General features: G+C 38.4%; 1 protein-coding gene across 2 annotated transcripts in view; it reads left to right on the top strand.

The window, feature by feature from the left end:
* LOC111041341 (GATA-binding factor C) overlaps positions 1-19,757 on the top strand; it is a 58,374-nt gene extending 38,617 nt beyond the window's left edge. For both annotated transcript variants that reach the window (XM_022325580.1, XM_022325579.1), the window contains exons 5-7: positions 12,040-12,174; positions 17,647-18,060; positions 18,878-19,757. In XM_022325580.1, the coding sequence (XP_022181272.1) occupies positions 12,040-12,174; positions 17,647-18,060; positions 18,878-18,904 (576 nt within the window). In that variant the 3' untranslated portion in view covers positions 18,905-19,757. The remainder of the gene's footprint in view (positions 1-12,039; positions 12,175-17,646; positions 18,061-18,877) is intronic.
* The last annotated feature ends 232 nt before the right edge of the window (positions 19,758-19,989 follow it).

Raw genomic sequence — 19,989 nt, 5'->3', positions numbered from 1 at the left:
TAATATACCTCTACCCGAGTGGTGTTCAGCGCGCGTAGTGCAAAGAGTATGCAAATGTCGTCGTCGTTGTTGTCGGTCGTATTATTATTTAAAGAAACACAAAAGTAATGATGGAGAAAAAAAACGCACGCGATTCAGTCGGCGGCGGCGTGATTGTGAAATACACGCCGTATCGTCGTCGTCGTCGTCGTCGGGGAGACCTCCCGATTGACCGGGCCCGGTTGATCCGACGACAACAGAATGGCAGAGGACGCGCGACGACGGCGATAACGGTCGTTGACAACCCCGCCGCCGCGGTCGTCTAATTGAACTCTGCCGCCTCGCAAACGTTCGTTTTTTACATACATTATTTTATTATATTAACATTGCCTATATAATATTATTGGGCATTGTTTTCTAGTCGTCGATCGCGTTCGTACGCGTAAAAAATAGTTAAATTACGAAATATACGCAGTGCGCACCCCCGTCAAAAAAAAAAAAAAATGTTCCTTGGCTGAGCTTTTATGTTACCTTTGTCGTCGAAACTATATATAATATAATATGTGCATAAGTATACAATCCTCGTATACGAAATATTACGTTTTTTGATTGTCACAACAAATCCGTTGCCAAGGGATACGCTTCGCGTAAAATAATACGTCGTACGGTCAAATCGTGTTGTATAATATATAATATATACAACATAATGGGGAAAAATAAGTACCTATCCATTTTTAATACAGAAATATATTATAAATGTTTTATATCGTGTACGCGTGCTGTGCATCATCGTCATTCGTCAGTCGCGGCTCGATCGACAGTTGGAAATTCGATTGTTCTTTTTGTTTGTTTTTACGTCATCTGATTTCCGAATCGCCGCCGTTGGTGTGCGGGTCGACCTGGCCATATATAATCATATACCCGCCTTCCGCTGAACACTACCGGTCCGCGGGGTTGCCCCCCGTCGCGCCATTTTCACCGGGCCGGGATTGAAAAAAAAACTGTACAATATATAATATTTATATAATATCATACACCTGAATTGGAAAAAGTAAAAAACGCACACGGAAATAATGGAAATTAAAAAAAATAGCCCATGTATGTATAGAGGACATTATTATTATTATATAACCGTGGCGGCGGGGTATATCAACCCTCCCCCCTCCCCGACGACGAACGACCCGAAGAGGGGCCGTCCGATAAGAATCGCGCGCGCGACGCCCCGCACTCCACAGCGAATAAGGGATGAAACGAGGGGGACGGTAAAAATGTATTTCGCCCCACCCGTCGCCGCCGTCGACGACCATTGTGCGTGCGTGCGAAAAAGGGGGACGCGAAGCGCTCGGCGACCGATAGTATCGACTGCGCAATTGCCGGCCGCGACGACATCAGCGGCAATAGCGCCGTTGGCGTCGGACTCCACAGCGCCGATTTACCACTGCAGCGGGACGCGCGCGCGCGCTTACGATTCCGCTCGCTCGATCCCTCACCTTGCTCCGCCGACGAGTCATCTGCGCCGCGCCGAGCGGGCGAGCCAACGACGCGCGCGCGTTGATAAACGATCTCTCTCCTCCGCTCTCCTGCAGTATACACTCGACTCTCCTACCCGCCTCGTCCGTTTATTTATATATTATTATATACGCCACCCGCACCCCGTCGCACCACATATATATATACACCGATGACAAAGCTCCCTTGTTTCGTTATCTTCTCTAAACGTTACGAATCCCTCGTGATTTATTATCGCAGAAACTGTCCCTTGCCGCCCGCGCTCCCTCGAACCACCCATCTCGCCGCAACTCTGTCGGTTTTTCCTACCACCGCCGCTACCGCCGTCGGAAAAACTACTCGCTCAGAGTAAAAACCTTCCCGAGCTCCACCGCCAGCCAGCAGCCAGACCCTTCAGTTTAAAAACCATTATTTTTCTTCGGACCACTTAATTCCACACGATTTCTTCCCCCTCCCACTACTCCTCGGACGTCACTAGGTCTGACCCCTTCCAACTCTACGTTTTATACATTATACGATGTCGTGGCTATAAGTCCGAAATCCACAATTATTTTCCCCTCGGAAAATATTGTTTTATTTTTAAAACTACCAAATAATCTATAATATACGCGTTTTGTCTTAGCCACCACTGCCGCCTATGGTGTATAACATAATATAATGCTTACAGTATAAACGATAGATACGTCTTCCGATCACGATATCTTTGTGCAGAAGATTCAAGTTCCACATAAATAGCATGATACTCATAGTATCGACCATATATATTAACAGCCAATTAAAAGAAACTATTGGAGGCAAAATAGTTAACTCGATGCTTGAGGGTTTAATTTAAATAAACTTTCCACGGTTGTCGGATCCATCGAGGGTATAATATATAATAATGATATTAATACTATATTTCAAAATGCGTCCTTCTCCCTGCACAACGTCGTCGCCATTGAATATCAGTCACAAATCGTATATGCACACCACCAGCAGTGATCTCATTGTCGTTGTTGTAACAGTGATCATGTCGCGTTTTCGTAAAACAAAAAAAACTAGCATCGACTGAGTAAGAAAAAGTGAGAAAGCGGATTCCTGGCCAATTTGTTGGTATATTATAATATTATACCTGGTACGTACGAGTTATAATGTATAAGTATATAATCCTACACGAGTGATCAAAGACAGAGAGAGAGTGAGAGAGTAGTAGCTATGTATAGATATATCGTGTGTGTACATATATGTGTATTTGCTGCTTTGGTATGCTAATTTAACGACCCGGCCCCGTACCGGTCTCTCCCTTCCCGGCGCCGCCCCCTTTGGATCTCTCATTCCCCTCGTGCGTTGTTGTACCCTCTGCACATAGGCACTGCAGAACTCGGCGTGTTTGTATATTTCCACGTGTGTTGCGATTGTGTGTGTGAATGTGTGTGTGTGTGTTGTAAAAACGCGCATTAAAAATACAACACGATGCTATATTGTATTATACACGATATTATAGGTACCTATAACCTATACAACTGCAGCCGCCGCTCGCGATATTTCGTTACGCCGCCGCCATTGACCAAAAGAGAATATTTATTGTTTAACAATAGAACATATTATAATATAATATTATTATTATCATCGTTCGATAAGCCGTTTGTCTCTTTTTTCCACCTACTTTGTATTGCCTACCTATTTTTTTGTCGTCGTTTTCGTACATAGAACCATCGTCGTCGTGGCCGGCCGGTCGGGTTCGCACGAACCGAGCACGAACGATTTCCCCGGCGTTATTATTATTGTGCGTATAACACGAGAAAATATGCGCAAACACGACATTTTCGTGTTTCGACAATAGCACTGCAGCAATTTGCCAGCGTGTATATTTTATTATAATGTGCGCGGCGTGTGTATAATATTGTATACGATGATAAATTCCGTTTTAATCGCGACCATAATACAACAACGCGTATATATTCCGTTTGAATACTGGTACGGGGAACGTGTATGGCTGCTCGGAAACGTGTTTTATACGGTATTAATATTATGTCTGTCCATTTTATAATAACGTAACTTAACAAAATAAAAATAATAAAAACCAAAAATCGGTGATATTGTCTCATGAATATTCATCACGTGGTGCGATTAAAGTATTATGCATTATATGTATATACATCGACATAATTATAATGTAAGTATATTATGTTTTGCATCGCCGGGTGGTTCCAAATAAAAAAAAATTGTACGAGCACAAAAATCGATACGCATTAAAGTTGGTACCTATCTCGTATAAGATATATAATATTGCATTCGGGCCATTCGGCTGTAATTCAATTAACGGTTTTGAATATACTTTTCCCAGTCAAACCAAAAAAATAAAATTTTAAATTAGGCGTGAGTGCATATTTGTGCAGTATGGCTGAAGCGGCGTGGCTGATGTATAAAATAACAATTTTATGTATAATATTAATATATCATAATCGCCTATATAGGTGAAAACCATGTTTACGCTCTCAGCCCCGTGCGGTAATTTATAATCACCGTATAATATAATCGACGTGTGTTGATCTCTCAAAACGTTTAAAAAATTCTTAACGCATATTTTGCATCAATTCCCGAGGGGATCCGATAATATTAATAATATAATAATAATGTATTGTAGAAATTTTAATTCAGTCGCATCGCGAAGTCCAGACAATATTATAATATTATAGTACGTATTATATTATAGTACGGCACAGGTCCGAATATCATAGGTACAAGGATACTTAAATAATTATGGTAAATGGTAATATCCCAGTGTTATATGTCTGTAAGGTATATACTATGTAGGGTGATTCACCAAGCATTCTAGTACACCAAGTTTTCATTTAATGATTAATTTATTCTAATTATGATTTTTGGAATTGTTAAATATAATTAAGAATAATTTTTCAGGTACTTAAACTTTTATACTATATATATATAATATATATTATCGTTTGGTGATTAATTATTACTTTATATATACGATATTACGATATACCGATATCAGAAGTAGAAGATGGCTGTTAATAACTTTATCTTAGAGTTACCTCGTGTTGCAGATGGTGAATGTCAAACTAACTGCCATGTGCCATATTAACAATATATTTTTATAATATAATTTGGAAGAAGCCAAAAACTTTCGAGTGTGTGATTTGTATGTTAGGTGGCGCAAAATTTTACACTGACATTTTTCCTGTAAATTCTTAAGCAGATGACTTTTTTTTTGATAATGTTGATGTACCTAAATCAAAATTTAAACAGTAGTATAATATATAACACAAAATTGAATGATTTTACTTGACATGAGGTGTTGTACTTGATATTTTCATAATTCGTCGAATCTTCTCGTGTACAAAAACTATTATTCCTATTATTTTTATTCGATGTATCGATGAGATGTATTATTGCGCGTACCTACCTACAGCTATATATACTCCGGGTTCATGTATATTATTATTATTACTTTTTTTTATTCCTTTCTCGAATAATATATTATAAAAAATGTATACATATATATTTATAGACTCCGCTAGAAAATAATAATAATATTATAGGTATAATATACGCACGTACATACCTCTATATGTGTGCGTGCGGTGGGTGGTGCTGCGCAAAGTCCCCTCGGTCACGATCTTACAGTAAATATTAACGGAGAGAATATATACCTCTAATTATAACCTTTAGCCTATTAATTATTCTTACTTTTAATCGTAACACCCAGCTTTATCGAAATCGATTAATAACCCATACGCATGTATAGTTGTTTTTGCCCTCCTCCTGCACTTCAGCTCGTCCTCGCCATCGTCATCGTCTTCGTCGTCCTACTCCTTCGCCTCGGCCGAATCTCTTACACTCCACGGACGAAAATAATAATAATAATATTTCCCCATATATAATATTATTATTATTACAATGTATATATGCGCTAGCATATATTAATTACATCACGTTAACACCCCGTGAGTATATATATATTATGTACGGATACGAATTTTACGGTTCACACGAAAACTAGTTCCGTACGTTTCGATTATATTATATATATATAGGTATATTATATACATATGTGCACCAAACGGCGCCGCCGTCGGTGTGTTTTCACACAGTATATTATATATCGTCGACCTTGACGATAACATAATATAGTATTGACTTATTGTTGTGTAGGTATATTAAAATATAATATACACTCGCAGAGAAACGATATTGAGAGTCTCGAGGGCTATAATACCTATAATGTGTGAGCGTGCGTATTTACCATCATTGTACCTGCAATTTATTAAGTTATATACCGAGAAAGAAGGGCTATTATTATTTTCATTCCGCGGATGGACTACAGACTAGATGGACGAGCGTTGATATGGAATAATAAACGCTTCGACGGGGGTGGGTGGACATGCGCGTGTTATATACCGCGTGTAGGTACCCCGCAATTATTATACAATGCGTTTTTTTCCACCCGTAAGACGACGCCCGTCATACGAACGGATTATCCGTCGTCGTCGTCGTCTTCTTATTCTTCGCCTATCGCGCACCTATACAACAATAATAATAATAATAATATGCTGTCTCTCGTGGTCGCGATGTGTTATTATATATTGTACTCGGCTGTGGCTTAGCGGTGAGGTCGGAGTTAGGAAAATTTTCCCTAATGAATTGTTTGATGTGTGTTTGCACCCCCCGTCACGATCGTCTAATAGCGTAATTGATTGTGCATGACGAAGCGATCTAGGCCGTTTTTCTTACATTATGTGGTTATTATTATTATCGTTAGACTGTTGTTGTTATAATATTATTATTATCGTCATCATTATTCGATGTAGCCGTCGCGCGCACGATCGCGAGCACATATTATAAGTATTATTATACTATATACCTATATGCCATGCCATACACACACACATATATATATATAACACGAACGAGAGAGAGGCACCTACCCATTAAGTTTTTTGTACTTAATTTTTTTTCCACCAATTATTTTGTTATCGGTTTCGATATCTCGCGACGCATAGGTACCTCAATATATACTCGCGCACGACCGTTTAGCGCATATTATAATGTATTTAATACGCGTATAATATATTATAATTTTATATATTATGTGCAGTTTAACACTCGTATAACGTCGTATTGTGTATACCTGTATAGGTCCGATGGAATACGCGACGTGCGCTTTTATACTATACTGTATATATGTATATAGTTTATGTAGGTATACCCGCGAGTAGGTTACACGTGCAGTGCGTGTGTGCAGCGATTACAATGTCGTTATAGATCGCCCTCGGTTACCGCGGTAACACGGGTATCGCGTTTATTCGGTCGTCACTTGGTCGCCGCCTCCGCCGCATCTACGATTTGATATATTATGAGCGGCGCGAGTAGCTATATTACATAATAGGGTAGATCAGAGTTCATTTTGATGCCGACGAGAGGGTGGTGGATCTGTTGGATAGGCGAGCTATTAGCAATTTCTCACGCTCAATCAGGTCCTTGGGGTCCGTCGGGGCGATCATTACTCGTGCACGTATTCGGCCTCCAAATTCCGCGGAATTTTCACTTTTCATCCGCGATGTCGCCTCTGATAATAATTTAAATTTGATGATATAAAACCCGTATAGGTATGTAAATTAGTCGTATGGAAATTGTCACGCTTTTCAGTTCCACTGTGATATACTATATAGTACCTATTGTCAGTAGGCACCTAACCTAACCTTTCTCCGATGACTCTCAATCGTCGACGATTAACCGGACGCGTAGGAAAACAATAACACCGCGTCTCGATTAACGACAAAATCTCACGGTAATTAGTGCAGCTCGCACGTCTCGAGTAATTACACCGTATATTATTATCGTTGACGACAAGAGACTTAATGATTTCCGAAGAATATTCCGCTTTCCGGCGCATGCAATACTAACCAGTTGGTATAATAATTACTATTAATCTATATTTCATCATTCCGCGTCACACAATTAGTTATGATTATAATATTAACATCATATACTTTATAATCGAAGCCGTAGAACACGCATAATATTGTAAATATACCGGCGCTGTACCGCGGTTACCGGTGGCGGTAAATATGAGTAATATATTATGTATTATGTTATTATGCCGCGTACAATTTTGTGCACGTATCAAATCCCGAAAATTGAATATCACATGTTGTTATTATATTATTATTATTATTATTATTATTATTCCATACCGCCGCCGATGCGTCTCAGCAGCCACGCACGCACCGTCGTGTGTCCATTTATCAAAATACCAGCGCACTTATCAAATGATTGGATCGGCGAACACAATATTATTATCGTGTCGGATTATACACGCGCGCCGAGGACCTTATAAGATATTATGATATTGACGTGCCGTTTACGGATATCTCTCGCGCGTGGTACATAATAGGAAAGGAGGAAAATAAAAGAAAACGAAAAAAAATAAATATAAAATGACGAGTCACAAATTGGACGATACGAACGCGACGTATAATGTTATTATTTGATATTATTTTTATCGGCCCCGTACAGCGGGGTTGTGTTGTATATATATACAAAGATATATAGTATGTATATGATGCGTTTACACAGCGCGCACACGCCTACGTCTCTCGAGGGCCTCTAATGGACTCGTTGGCCCAAGTCTCGTACCCGAAGATAGACAGTATATATGTATAGTATATATTTATAAATTCACTGCTTAAATACATAGGTGTATATTGTATATATATATACATATATAGATAATAGTACATACCTACGGACGACCGTTTTCGGTGCTCGCTGTCGTCCAACACCGATCCGATTATTGGTGCACACTGTGCGAGTTCGCTTGACGTCCGGTTCACGTACATAAATTATTATTATAATATTGACAACTGGACAAGTCGTTTCGTCCGCGCGATCGGTTATGTATGCCTACGCTGTCCGTGACGTATATGTATAGTATACTCGAAAAACGGTATAAGTAGCCGCCGCCGCATTAGACGTGGGTATATGATATGTGCAGCAGCGTGTTATATACGGAGGAGGTACCTATAGTATATTACAATATTATTATGTTGTCGGCGGCGCCCGTGGAATTCCTGCGCCGGAGAAATCAATCTCGCGACAGCGGAAGCAGACCCGAAAACGGATCATGAAATCGTTACACAACTTACTGCACCACGGCAGAATAACCGTTTGATTGTTTGAAATATCCGTAGCTAGTATCATTATTATTATCTTTATCATTATGGGCCTCGTGGAAATAATATGTGCGCGCCTAAACATGAAGCGTTGTATAATTTTATTATTATTATTATTATTATACGAGTGCCGAACGCGATTTTCGTCAAACAATAGGCTTGTTTAGAATTTTTTTTTGCGCTCGTTCCGAACGACTAATGTCTTATAATAATATCTGTATATGTATATATACGATATATAATGTTCGCTAGCGGAGAGACCTACTGCAGTTTAGAACAATGGACAAACTTTTATATTATATATTATTTGAAGGAAAAAAAACTGCGTCACTATACCGCGGTCTATTACATATTATATTATTATAATGTATATGCGAGATATATATTTAGATACTTTGTTCGCTGGGCAATAAAAATATTTTGTAAACTGGACTGTATAATATAAAATACAGGGTGATCTAAACATTCGATTGCCGGTAACGATGATATGGTATTTTCCCCAGAGCTACCTGTTTATTGAAACGGTGCATACGTGATCAGGGACTCGTGCTACGGATGTAGAGTGGAAATAAAAGGCCTGTTTGATTTCTTTTGAAAAGGAAAACAAATCATCGATGTAGACTATTATAAGCTGTCGTAGTTTCATGATTCGTGATCGTTACAAAAGAACCATTCTGTGTGTATCCGTTCCATATATTTTTGAATTATACACGTACTATTATAATATATCCACCTACCTGGCCATGGGTCTTATCGCCGCCGTTCGCCAATATTCCACGCAGAATTTATTTTATTTTCTATTAATAAAGCTATTGTATATAGTTTGAATCGTAAAACTCTCTATTCAATCCTTCCGACGTTTCCCGAGATGTTCCTTCAATTTAGGGTCGGCGGGGTTTGAAAAATAAAAAGCCATCATATACAGTATATACTACTACCTAGTATATACATACTATATATATCTTATAAAACGTACCCACCTATGGGTACCTAATATAAAAGGTGGCGTCGTTCCGTGATGCATGCACGCCAAATCGACGCGTTTAATGGACGCTTTATGTACCTACATTGTAATACTTTAATATGTCTTCACTATATAAAAATATTTCAATAGCTTAAAACCTTTTAGGACTAACGAGAAATAATATATATATATATGTATATGTGTAAGCTGTGTAGTCGAGTGCGTATATTATAAACGAATTTATTTTTGAATGACATTTGTTGTGAAATTCGACACCTATCGTATATTTAATACGTGATTTTTTTTTCTCATACCACTTAGCGATTTTACGTTTTAACCGTGTACAATGCACATATTATATTTATACATAAATATATATATATATCTTATGTATACGTCGAATATATTATACAGGTATAGTGGTATCGATTTACTGTGTGTATGCCAGTACTCCAAGGCACCAGTATTTTTAATACTTAAGCGTTTTACTTTATTCGACGGAATTAAATATTTGAATTTTTCGTCTCGTCATAGGTTATAATGTTATGGTATGTTGTTAAATACCTATAATATATTTATTATATAGTTGTCATTTTTTTTTTTTTGGTCATACAATCATTACCCGCGCGATGAGGTCAAAACACCTGGAAACTCATATAACGACTAATTAAATAAAACGGTAATTACAGGAAAAGGGCGGGGATTATTGTTCGTGTTTGTCTCGAGAAAACGGGTCTAAATGTTACCACCGCGCACGAATTCATTGTACAACACATTTTTTTTTCGGCTGCAGACGTTAAAATGCATCCGGCAAACGGTGGAGCGGCAATATAATATAAAAAAAAGAAAAATGGAAATGATTAAAAACATTCAATTTTTTTTGTTTTCAAAAATATTTCGAGACGTTCATACTAAATTAACTAGGCATACCTGCCTATATTATACATAATAATATTCTGTAGGTAGTAGGTATCTACTGCATGCCGCGCGGCGGTATAATATGTGTACCCTCAGACAGTCAGACCTATGCCGCAGTAGCCGTTATACATTTCGAACGGACGACAGCTTACAACGCGCACAGAATTATATTATGCTAATGCAGTGGAATGTTTTTAATTCGAATATAAACATACCACGCGAGGCCTAATTGATACAATAGTCCGGACGAGAAGAAATCTTTTCGACTTACAACCTTTGTTAATTATCATAACTACCGGGCGGCGCGTGTATTATAATATAATATATATATATAGGTAATGTTTAGTATATACGACAATATGTATGTATATACGTTAACTAACTACTGCAGGTACTTACATGTATATATATATATATATATATTGGTAAGTACCTACTATTGTGCACGTGAAGTATTTATGAAGGGCACGCGTATTACGCGCGCCATAACGTGTATAATGTGTAAGTACACGACGAACAATAATATTATATTATTATTGCTATGCCATTATTTTGTGGTGTGTGTACACACGCCATAGAGTCGTTCGAATCGCACGCTCGTTTAATAATTAAAAAAAGGTATTCAAAGCGTTTTTGGCTCGGCAAAATCGTCGTTGATATCGATATTGCGAAATATTTGATCCCGCAATCTGACGACATTATTATTTAATATTCAATATTGTTGGCGTGGCCATACAACGCCTCTAGGTTCTATTCATTATTTCGAAATCCCGACGCGCTCCGTACTTTGTACGTATACCTCTATATATCCATTGAAGTCCCGAACATATTTTGTCGGAGCAATTGAAACCAACAATTTTAGATGAGTGGGTAACTTTGTTGGGGTGTAAATTTATCTTTATATTTGACTAGGTATCATAATTGAATATGTAATATACTAACATGTTGCAGATTTTAATTCAATTTGATAAATTGACATTATTAAATTATACAATAGGTATATAATATTTTACTGTTTTCTCTTTAAAGTCAGCTCATAGATAACAGAGCGCATTCTGTATAATGCTCAAATGCTGTATGTAATAATAGAGGAAATGTTAACATAATATTATATTGAATCCGTATTGATTAGTGAAATGTATAAGTTACCTACACAATAATTGATATTGTAAAATAATATCAACATTTATTTTATAATAAAAAAAAATCAAACACATGCAGGTTTTAATTCTTTGTGTGAATAGCTTCAATATTTTCCCTTATTCGGAATAAAATGTTCATGACGCCACTGCCTATACATCGAAATAATATAACCCGTTACCAATGTGTTCGTGCCCGAACCTCCATAACGATTTTACCTCGTCGAGCATTTTTTAATTTATTTATTTTGCTCTGTCCGACGTTCTTTAGCACATTAGCATATTATAATAATACATAGTAAATAATATATAAAAGATAACTAATCCGATTGTTTTTTGTATTGGTTTACAGTCCTTGCAATCAGCTGCGCGTAGAGCCGGGACGAGCTGTGCGAATTGCAAAACGTCCACCACGACGCTGTGGAGGAGAAACCAAAACGGCGAACCCGTTTGCAACGCTTGCGGTCTCTACTACAAACTGCACAACGTAAGTACAGAAAACGTATTTTATTTTCCTGCACCTCGGCGTATACAATGCGCAATCGACGTGCCGTGTACGAGTATATATAGGTATATAAAGTATATAACAAACTGCTTCGTACACTATATGTATTATTATTGTACATATATATGACCTGCAGCTGCAGCGCCGCCAGATCACAGCTTTCTCGAGATACTTGTGTACTATAACGTATTGCCATTATGGGTACATAACGACGATGGCTGGCGCACGCGTTTATTTTTATGTCTCATTGTTTTTTCTTTATTTTTTGAACTCCAATAGATTTTTTTATTTCATCAGTAAGAATGTTGACGAAAACGGTCCACTGTAAATAAACATAATACCCCTGTCCATATATATTCAAAAACTAAGATAATTGAATATTTTATTTAACGTTCGTGCATTTCACATTTACTTCGTACCGCTCCGTTATATGTACACAATACACGTGATATTAGTACCTATATTGTATATTATAATCGCGAGTTTTCTGCGTCCTTTATTCGCTCTGCACAAAAACTACCCTTTCATTATATAGGTTCACCTAAATACACCCATGCCCCGTCGTTATTGTCGTCGTCGTCGCGTCCGTTTGTCCGGCGCCAACCCTGTCGTTTGTATATAAGCGCACATTATGATGATGATGATGATAATAATAATAATATCGTGCAGCAAACCACGCCGAGAGGGTTTTTGGCGCTTTACACCGACGACTTCCGAAACGCATTTAGGCGCATATAATATGTATATACACACCCTCGGGGCCGGTGTCGTTCCCTTTTTTCCTTTGCCAACCGACATTACAGGCGGCAGCGAACCACCCGTTTCGGCGTACGGTATTTACAATATGTAACCACGTACCTCGTAAGAAGTATAAATATAACTACGCGTGTACCGCCGATTTATAAACTAGACCATTTAATGACCCGTTCGGTTTCGCGTTTTTTTCACCCTTTATAATATACTCGTCTTAAATCGACCGCGAGCACATGCAAGACTCGACTGTATACCTATTATTTATATATATTAACGCACATGCGTCATCATCGCTGGGTGTAAAAATATATACTCGACGATGATTGTAATCAAATGACGATGAAGCTGACGATGTTGATAGAAGTAATAATATAATAATAATATGACGTTTAGTGAGCGGGTGAGGGGAGAGCTCTTATATGTATATTTAAACACGCGCAATTAGTCGACGCGCGATGCGGTGAATTGAACGCGCGGGGATGCTGTGACCCTCCGGCCACCACGCTCGAGGGCCGGCGGCGACGGACTAATTGGAGAAAATATGCACAGAAGTCAAGACCGAGACCGAAATCATCGTACCACATTAAAGTTTATTTTTTTTCGATCTCGCCTATCTATCTATATTTTTCACGGCGTCGATCGCTATCACCGGCCGAGTCTCGTAACAAACAGTGTCGCTCATACAATATGATAATATATATAGTTTTTAAACAACTCGCCGTGTGGTCCCGTTTACACGACCGCATATGTATAGGTACGTACTGCACACACACACACACACACACACTATAATATAATACCTAATAATAATTGCCTGTATCGCGAGCTCTCGCGAGTTTGTGCGTGTGTATAATAGACGCCAGTGCGCAAAGACAATGACGGATCGGAGGAGAGAAATAAAAATAAAAAATAAAAACCAAGAGGGGAAGAGTATATAATAAAAGAAAAAGAGAAATATTTATAAACACCGCCGCCGTCTTTGTCGTCACGAGTGCGTGCGAATATATCTTGACATCCTCCGACCCGCAGCCACGTACACCGTGTATTATATTATATAGGTATACCGTGTACATTATGTATATTATAATACCATAACCGCGGTCGTGTTTCCTGCCAAAATCTGCCAAGTATATATACCCATCAGTCGGTATATTAATATTATTATTCTCTTCCGGCGTCGTATACGATGACGATATCCCACGGCAGTGATACCATAGCATAATATTATATTATAGAATGTGGTGATCGGATGTCCGTTGTCGCTGCCGCCACCAGAGAGGACGTTTGACGAAAAAAATATGCAACTGACGTGCAGAAGACGAGTACTGTTACAGCGGTTGCGGTGTATGAACCATACTCGAAAACCAGGCGAAACGGAAATATATTATATTCCCGATGAAAGCTCGTTGCACAATATAATATAGAAACCATGTCCGATTATATTATTATTGTTATTATCATTACTAGTACATATATGAATATAAATACTAAATAGCGTTTGATAGAGTGTGTGTGCGTGTGTATGAGTGAGTGCGCGCCCTGATGCGGTTTTGACGTGGTACCAGATACACTGCACCGGGACCGCCCGTCGACATGTTTTTATTATATTATATACGATGCTCGATTATCTTGTTACGACGGCCGAAACGCCGTTGTTTGTCATCGTCCGATAAAATGTCGTTCCCCGTCGACGACGTTGATTATTAAATTATTATTCCGATAAAACATTATTCACGGTCAGTTTGTGATTTTTTCGTCGTTGTGTGCACGTATGTAACACGCCGTACGAGGGGTGGTCTCGAATATATTAATTTAATATCGTCGTCGACCGGCGTTTTAATGTTAAAACAATGTTAAATAAACCGTCTCGTCGTCACGGGTCGCCGCAGCTACGATATTCGGAGTCGAATTCCTCGGATTTATATATTATATAGTATTACACATGGCCGGTACTGCGCAGCCTACCTGTATACATACATACCTATAATAATAAAATATACGATATCATCGATACTCATTATTCCACGTCACGGCTCGTTGTTTGTTGGGTACATTTTCTGTGGATGACTTGTCTCTCCCGCCGCCGCCTTAGCGCCACTGCAGTCCCGTGCGCGATAGTCGTGGACAACTGTAGGTCAGAGAATCCTATCACCACAATTTTCGTAAAGATAATGCAGCCAATGTGTCAATTATGTACCTAAGATCGAGTAGTAAAATGCAGCTCACAGAATACGTCGGTGGCCATACCTGATGAAAAGCCGAAAACTTTGCTGCAGGAAATGACATGCCACTGGCAGCTCTTTTCGATTCGATTTCGTTTCACACACCAGATCGTCATGTGCCGACGTCGTTTTAGTCGTATCGGTTTTAGTCCTCTGGAGTGATATTATAATATAAGATAATACTATATTATATTACCTACATGTCTATATACTCGAGGTGTATCATAGTTCAGCCTTCGATTAGAAAATCAATTCCGTCGGTCGACGGCGGCCAGCGAGAGATCGTCGTAAATAATATAATAATATCCAGCTAAATATATCGTAACAATGACGAACGGTACCGCTGTTGAAGAGGATAGGCGCGCACAACAATAATATTATAATATACAAACCGCGCCCGAGACAATGGGTCGCGATGGCGCTCCGCGGGTGCCGCCACATCGGTCGACGGTGCGCAAACCGCTAATGACTAATTATTATACAACGTAAACGAAAAGTCAAATTATGTAGTGCACCCAAATCCCCTACCGCGGGTCAACACCTCGTGCGCATCGGTATATAGTTATTTTTCTCTCCTCTCGCGTGGTCCATAATATAGGTATATAATCGTATACGACCTCATCGGTCGTCGAAAATAATAATAATAATGATGATGATAATAATTTCATATTATTATCGTTAACCGCTCTCCGTGTACGCGGCGTAGAGAAGAGGTGTACGACCGCCGTTTTCGGCGACCCCGACGGCTTTCCATTGTGCCCGGCGGGCCTCGGGAGAAAGAAAAAAGAAACATAATATTATATATAGAACCGTTTCCGTCGACGACGACAATCGTTTACGCAATCGCGTACCGTCATCGTCACTGCCGCGCCCATATATTATATTATAGTGCGCCGAAAGGTAAAGCCACGGGGGTATAAATCCATTTATATACCTAGGTAGTGGTGAGCTTATCTCGCCGATTTTCGCGGGGGCGTAGATCGTTTCCGAGACGGTTTTTCCGCGAGCGATCTCTCGCCGCCGGCGGCGCCGCGGCCGACACTGCCGTATACATAACACTGCTAGGATTTCGCGGTTTGCGTGAGACACAACCCCTAACCCCAACCCCAACCTCATCCCCGTATCGAAATTCGTGTCGTGTGTGTACGCACACATTGTAGAGATGTTTTACAAAAACACTTATTCGGTACGTAGTAGGTATATACATATACATTATACGTGTACACTGTACATGCGTGTCGCCAAATCGCTGAAGTCCCTCTATATACACACGCGCGTCGTATATATTATTATGTTTATCGTGTGTCGAGGGTCGTTTTCCGAGAGGGTGCCTCCGAGGAGAAAATATATACATTTTAGCATTATACGACGATCTCGGAGGATTATATGGTACAACGTTTTTAAGTGCGTATCAATGGGGATGGGCGTATACCGGCTAGGCCGGCGGCAGCTGATGCAGCGACGATGTGCACTGCTGCCGCAACAATAAAAAACCTATTATCGGCGGCTACGAAACAGTATACGCGTGCACAAAAGACCGATATAATATGTGTATACACCACCGGGGCCCAACCAGCAGCAGCAGCAACAACAATAATAATAATAATATATTATACAAATAATAATAATATGAAGATTGATACTCTATATAGGTTTTTTTTTTTATATAAACGCTGGTATTGTGTCGTCGACGGTATTTCGTTTGACACGATAATGCGACCGTCCTGCTCTTTATTCCGGCGTTTCTTCCGCAAATCGATTACCATTGTACCGGGGCCGGGCAAAGCGTTCGGCGGCGCGTATCGAATCCGTTATTATATTGGATTATGCGAATTAGCCTCAATCTCAGGACTTTGTGCGCAGATATCATGTGTGACGCGCGACGTTCTATATAATAATATAATCATATTATTATTTTACAATAATACTTATACGTTCTGGTGCGTATATTATAGAACTGCGACGAGGCATCGGATTTATAAGTGCATCACTGTTGTGGGCTCGGTGACGAAAGACAGCGGCGAGTACTGCTTACCGAAGCACTGCTTATTATATTATATAACTGCTCCTAAAATCGGGAATTCAATATATTATTATATTGTACAGTATAGCTCGACCGTCGAGAATGTATAATATTGTCTGTTAGAAATATAATTTTAAAGTATCCACATTCAAATCCAAACTTAGTTTCAAAAATAAAATAAGTACTCATCATTTACAAAGCATTATATTTAGCTCTCATTTGGTGCAATACGCACATCCAAATTTGGGGCCAAGCCAAACCGTCCGTCAGATTAATTTCAGTTTATTGTTATACTTATTTTTGTAAACAATATTAAATATTTTAGTGGGTGCTATTTGAATGGGTATATCCTCCATTTATAATCTGTAAACAACTGATATTGTGCAAATAGATGACGATTTTTATTGTTCTAAAATTATTATCAATGATTGACATTTCTCTATTTTCATGCTGCAGGTTAACCGGCCATTGACGATGAAAAAGGAAGGAATACAGACACGAAACCGGAAGCTGTCGTCGAAGTCTAAGAAGAAGAAGGGTTCGATAGTCGGTGGTCTAGGTGGCGGAATTGGAGGGGGCATCGGTGGTGGCGGTGGTGGAGGCGGCGGTGCTTGTCTGTCGCTGTCCGGCATGATGCGCGGCGACGGCACCGGCGCGGGTTACCACCACCCGGCATCCGCTGCTCTGCACCCGCACCCTGCGGCAATGAGCCACTACCATCACCACGCGGCCGCTGCGGCCGCGGCCATGTACCACCATCACCATCACCAGGCCACGCAGCCAGCTGCACCCACCGCACCCATACACCCGCACCACCATCACATGGCGTCACTCACCGGACTCGGGTTGCCCACATCGTCAAACGCGATGGTAAGCATGCCGAAGTACAATAATTATTAAACTATTTACTCGAAAGTCGAAACTACTACATAAATTCGAATCACCTGTGAACCTCAGGTACATTTTTTGGAATTTTGCTTCGTATTCGGAAGGTGGCAAGTTGAAATAACAATTCTCTGAAAATGGATTTAAAAAAATTTAATTTTATATTCCATCTTAATAGTTTAATAAATCTGAGACTGCAATAATGTAATACTATTGCATTGTAAAGCTCCCATTTTCCCTTTATAATAATGCTTGTTTGTTAAAACTTCAATTTTCAAATATAGGGACAGTGTTTTCACTTAATTACTTTAAATACTTTATTTTTTAATAGTTAAATGAGTTACCATTTAAGCAGTATCCCGTAGGGATAAAAACTTATTTTTTTCAAGTAACTCAATAAATATAGGATCAATTTTCAAGAAAGCCGTTCCTAAAAACAATCAGGGATATAAAAGGCTGGTTCTCATTTTAAAATTAAATTAACTGAAACTATGGTCTGTAAGTACCTCTATACTTATAAATATCAAAAATCAAAAATTATTCTAATAAATGCATATTTAATGAAACAATTTGAGTTGGCATACGTTTTGGCGAATCGCGGCCCTTATGGAATATAGGTACATCGAATAGTACAGTTGCCTCTTTAAGATAAAAGATCAATAGTCAATAATAATAAAATAAAAATTTACAATATTGGCAATAGAAAGGGAAAAAGAGTATGACATATTATTACAATGATTTCGTCTCGTTCGATATCTGTGACCTTAGTTAACCGTTTTTGTCTTTCTGTTTGTCCATCTAGGCTAGTTGGAGATCCGAGTACGCGTGATTATTGGATTTGCCGTTCCCCGGGCACTCTAACCACAGCAGGGTCGGCGAATGACAAACATTAGTACTACATATTAATATTATTATTATTATTATGCTACTACTACTACTACTACTACTACTACTACTACTACTACTACTACTACTACTACTATCAATATTATTATCATCATTATTATATAATATACATATTACATAATAATATACATATATACTCATAGTTCCTATTAATATTCCCGTCAAAAGAGAAGCCGAAAAAATAAGAATACTCTCTCTCTCACACACACACACGCACACACATGCGCGCGTAATCGCGCTCACATATGGCCAGTATACATATTATGTATGTATGTATCATGAATGTATGTATGTATGTATGTATGTATGTATGTATGTAAGTATAAGTATATATATAGTCTTCGTATGTCGTCGAGCATTATTATTATTTTTAATTATAATTCTATATATATAATATTATTATTGTTTCTCGTTTCGCATATCGATAAAACCTTTTGATGACCGTCGCGGATTTTTGTACAAGAATATAATATTATGTATTGTCTTCTGATTTTTTTTCCTCCTTATTTTAAAACTTGAAAAAACCACAAAAAAATATATAATATATAAACAAAGGTGAAGTATAAACGTTCATTTCTCTTTTCGCCTATAATGCCCATTTATACATATTATATGACGGCGATGTAGTGTTTACTCGAAACAACCAGTTTTTATTTTATATATTTTTTTTTTTTTGAAACGCGCGTACAACGTCTACATCTATGTAAAACGCATATTTTATACTAAAAAAAAATAAAAATAATAATAAAAAACAAAAAATATATATATAATACAAATAGATGAATATTATTTATGAGCTAGTCGAAAACGTGAACTTGTACAGAAAACGATGTTTAGAACTCAGATTTGTATATAGTATATATAATATATATATTACGAGATAATTTATTATAGTTTGTAAAATGTATTAAATTATGATTTACAGAATATATATCATATATTAAACGATTATTATTATGTAAATAAACTTATACATATATAAATATAAATGTGTGTATACCGTTTGAT

Source organism: Myzus persicae, unplaced genomic scaffold (genome assembly GCF_001856785.1).
Source record: "Myzus persicae strain clone G006 unplaced genomic scaffold, MPER_G0061.0, whole genome shotgun sequence".
Lineage (NCBI taxonomy): Eukaryota > Metazoa > Arthropoda > Insecta > Hemiptera > Aphididae > Myzus > Myzus persicae.
Note: the sequence above shows the minus strand (reverse complement) of the source record. Positions and strands in the feature narration are given on the sequence as shown.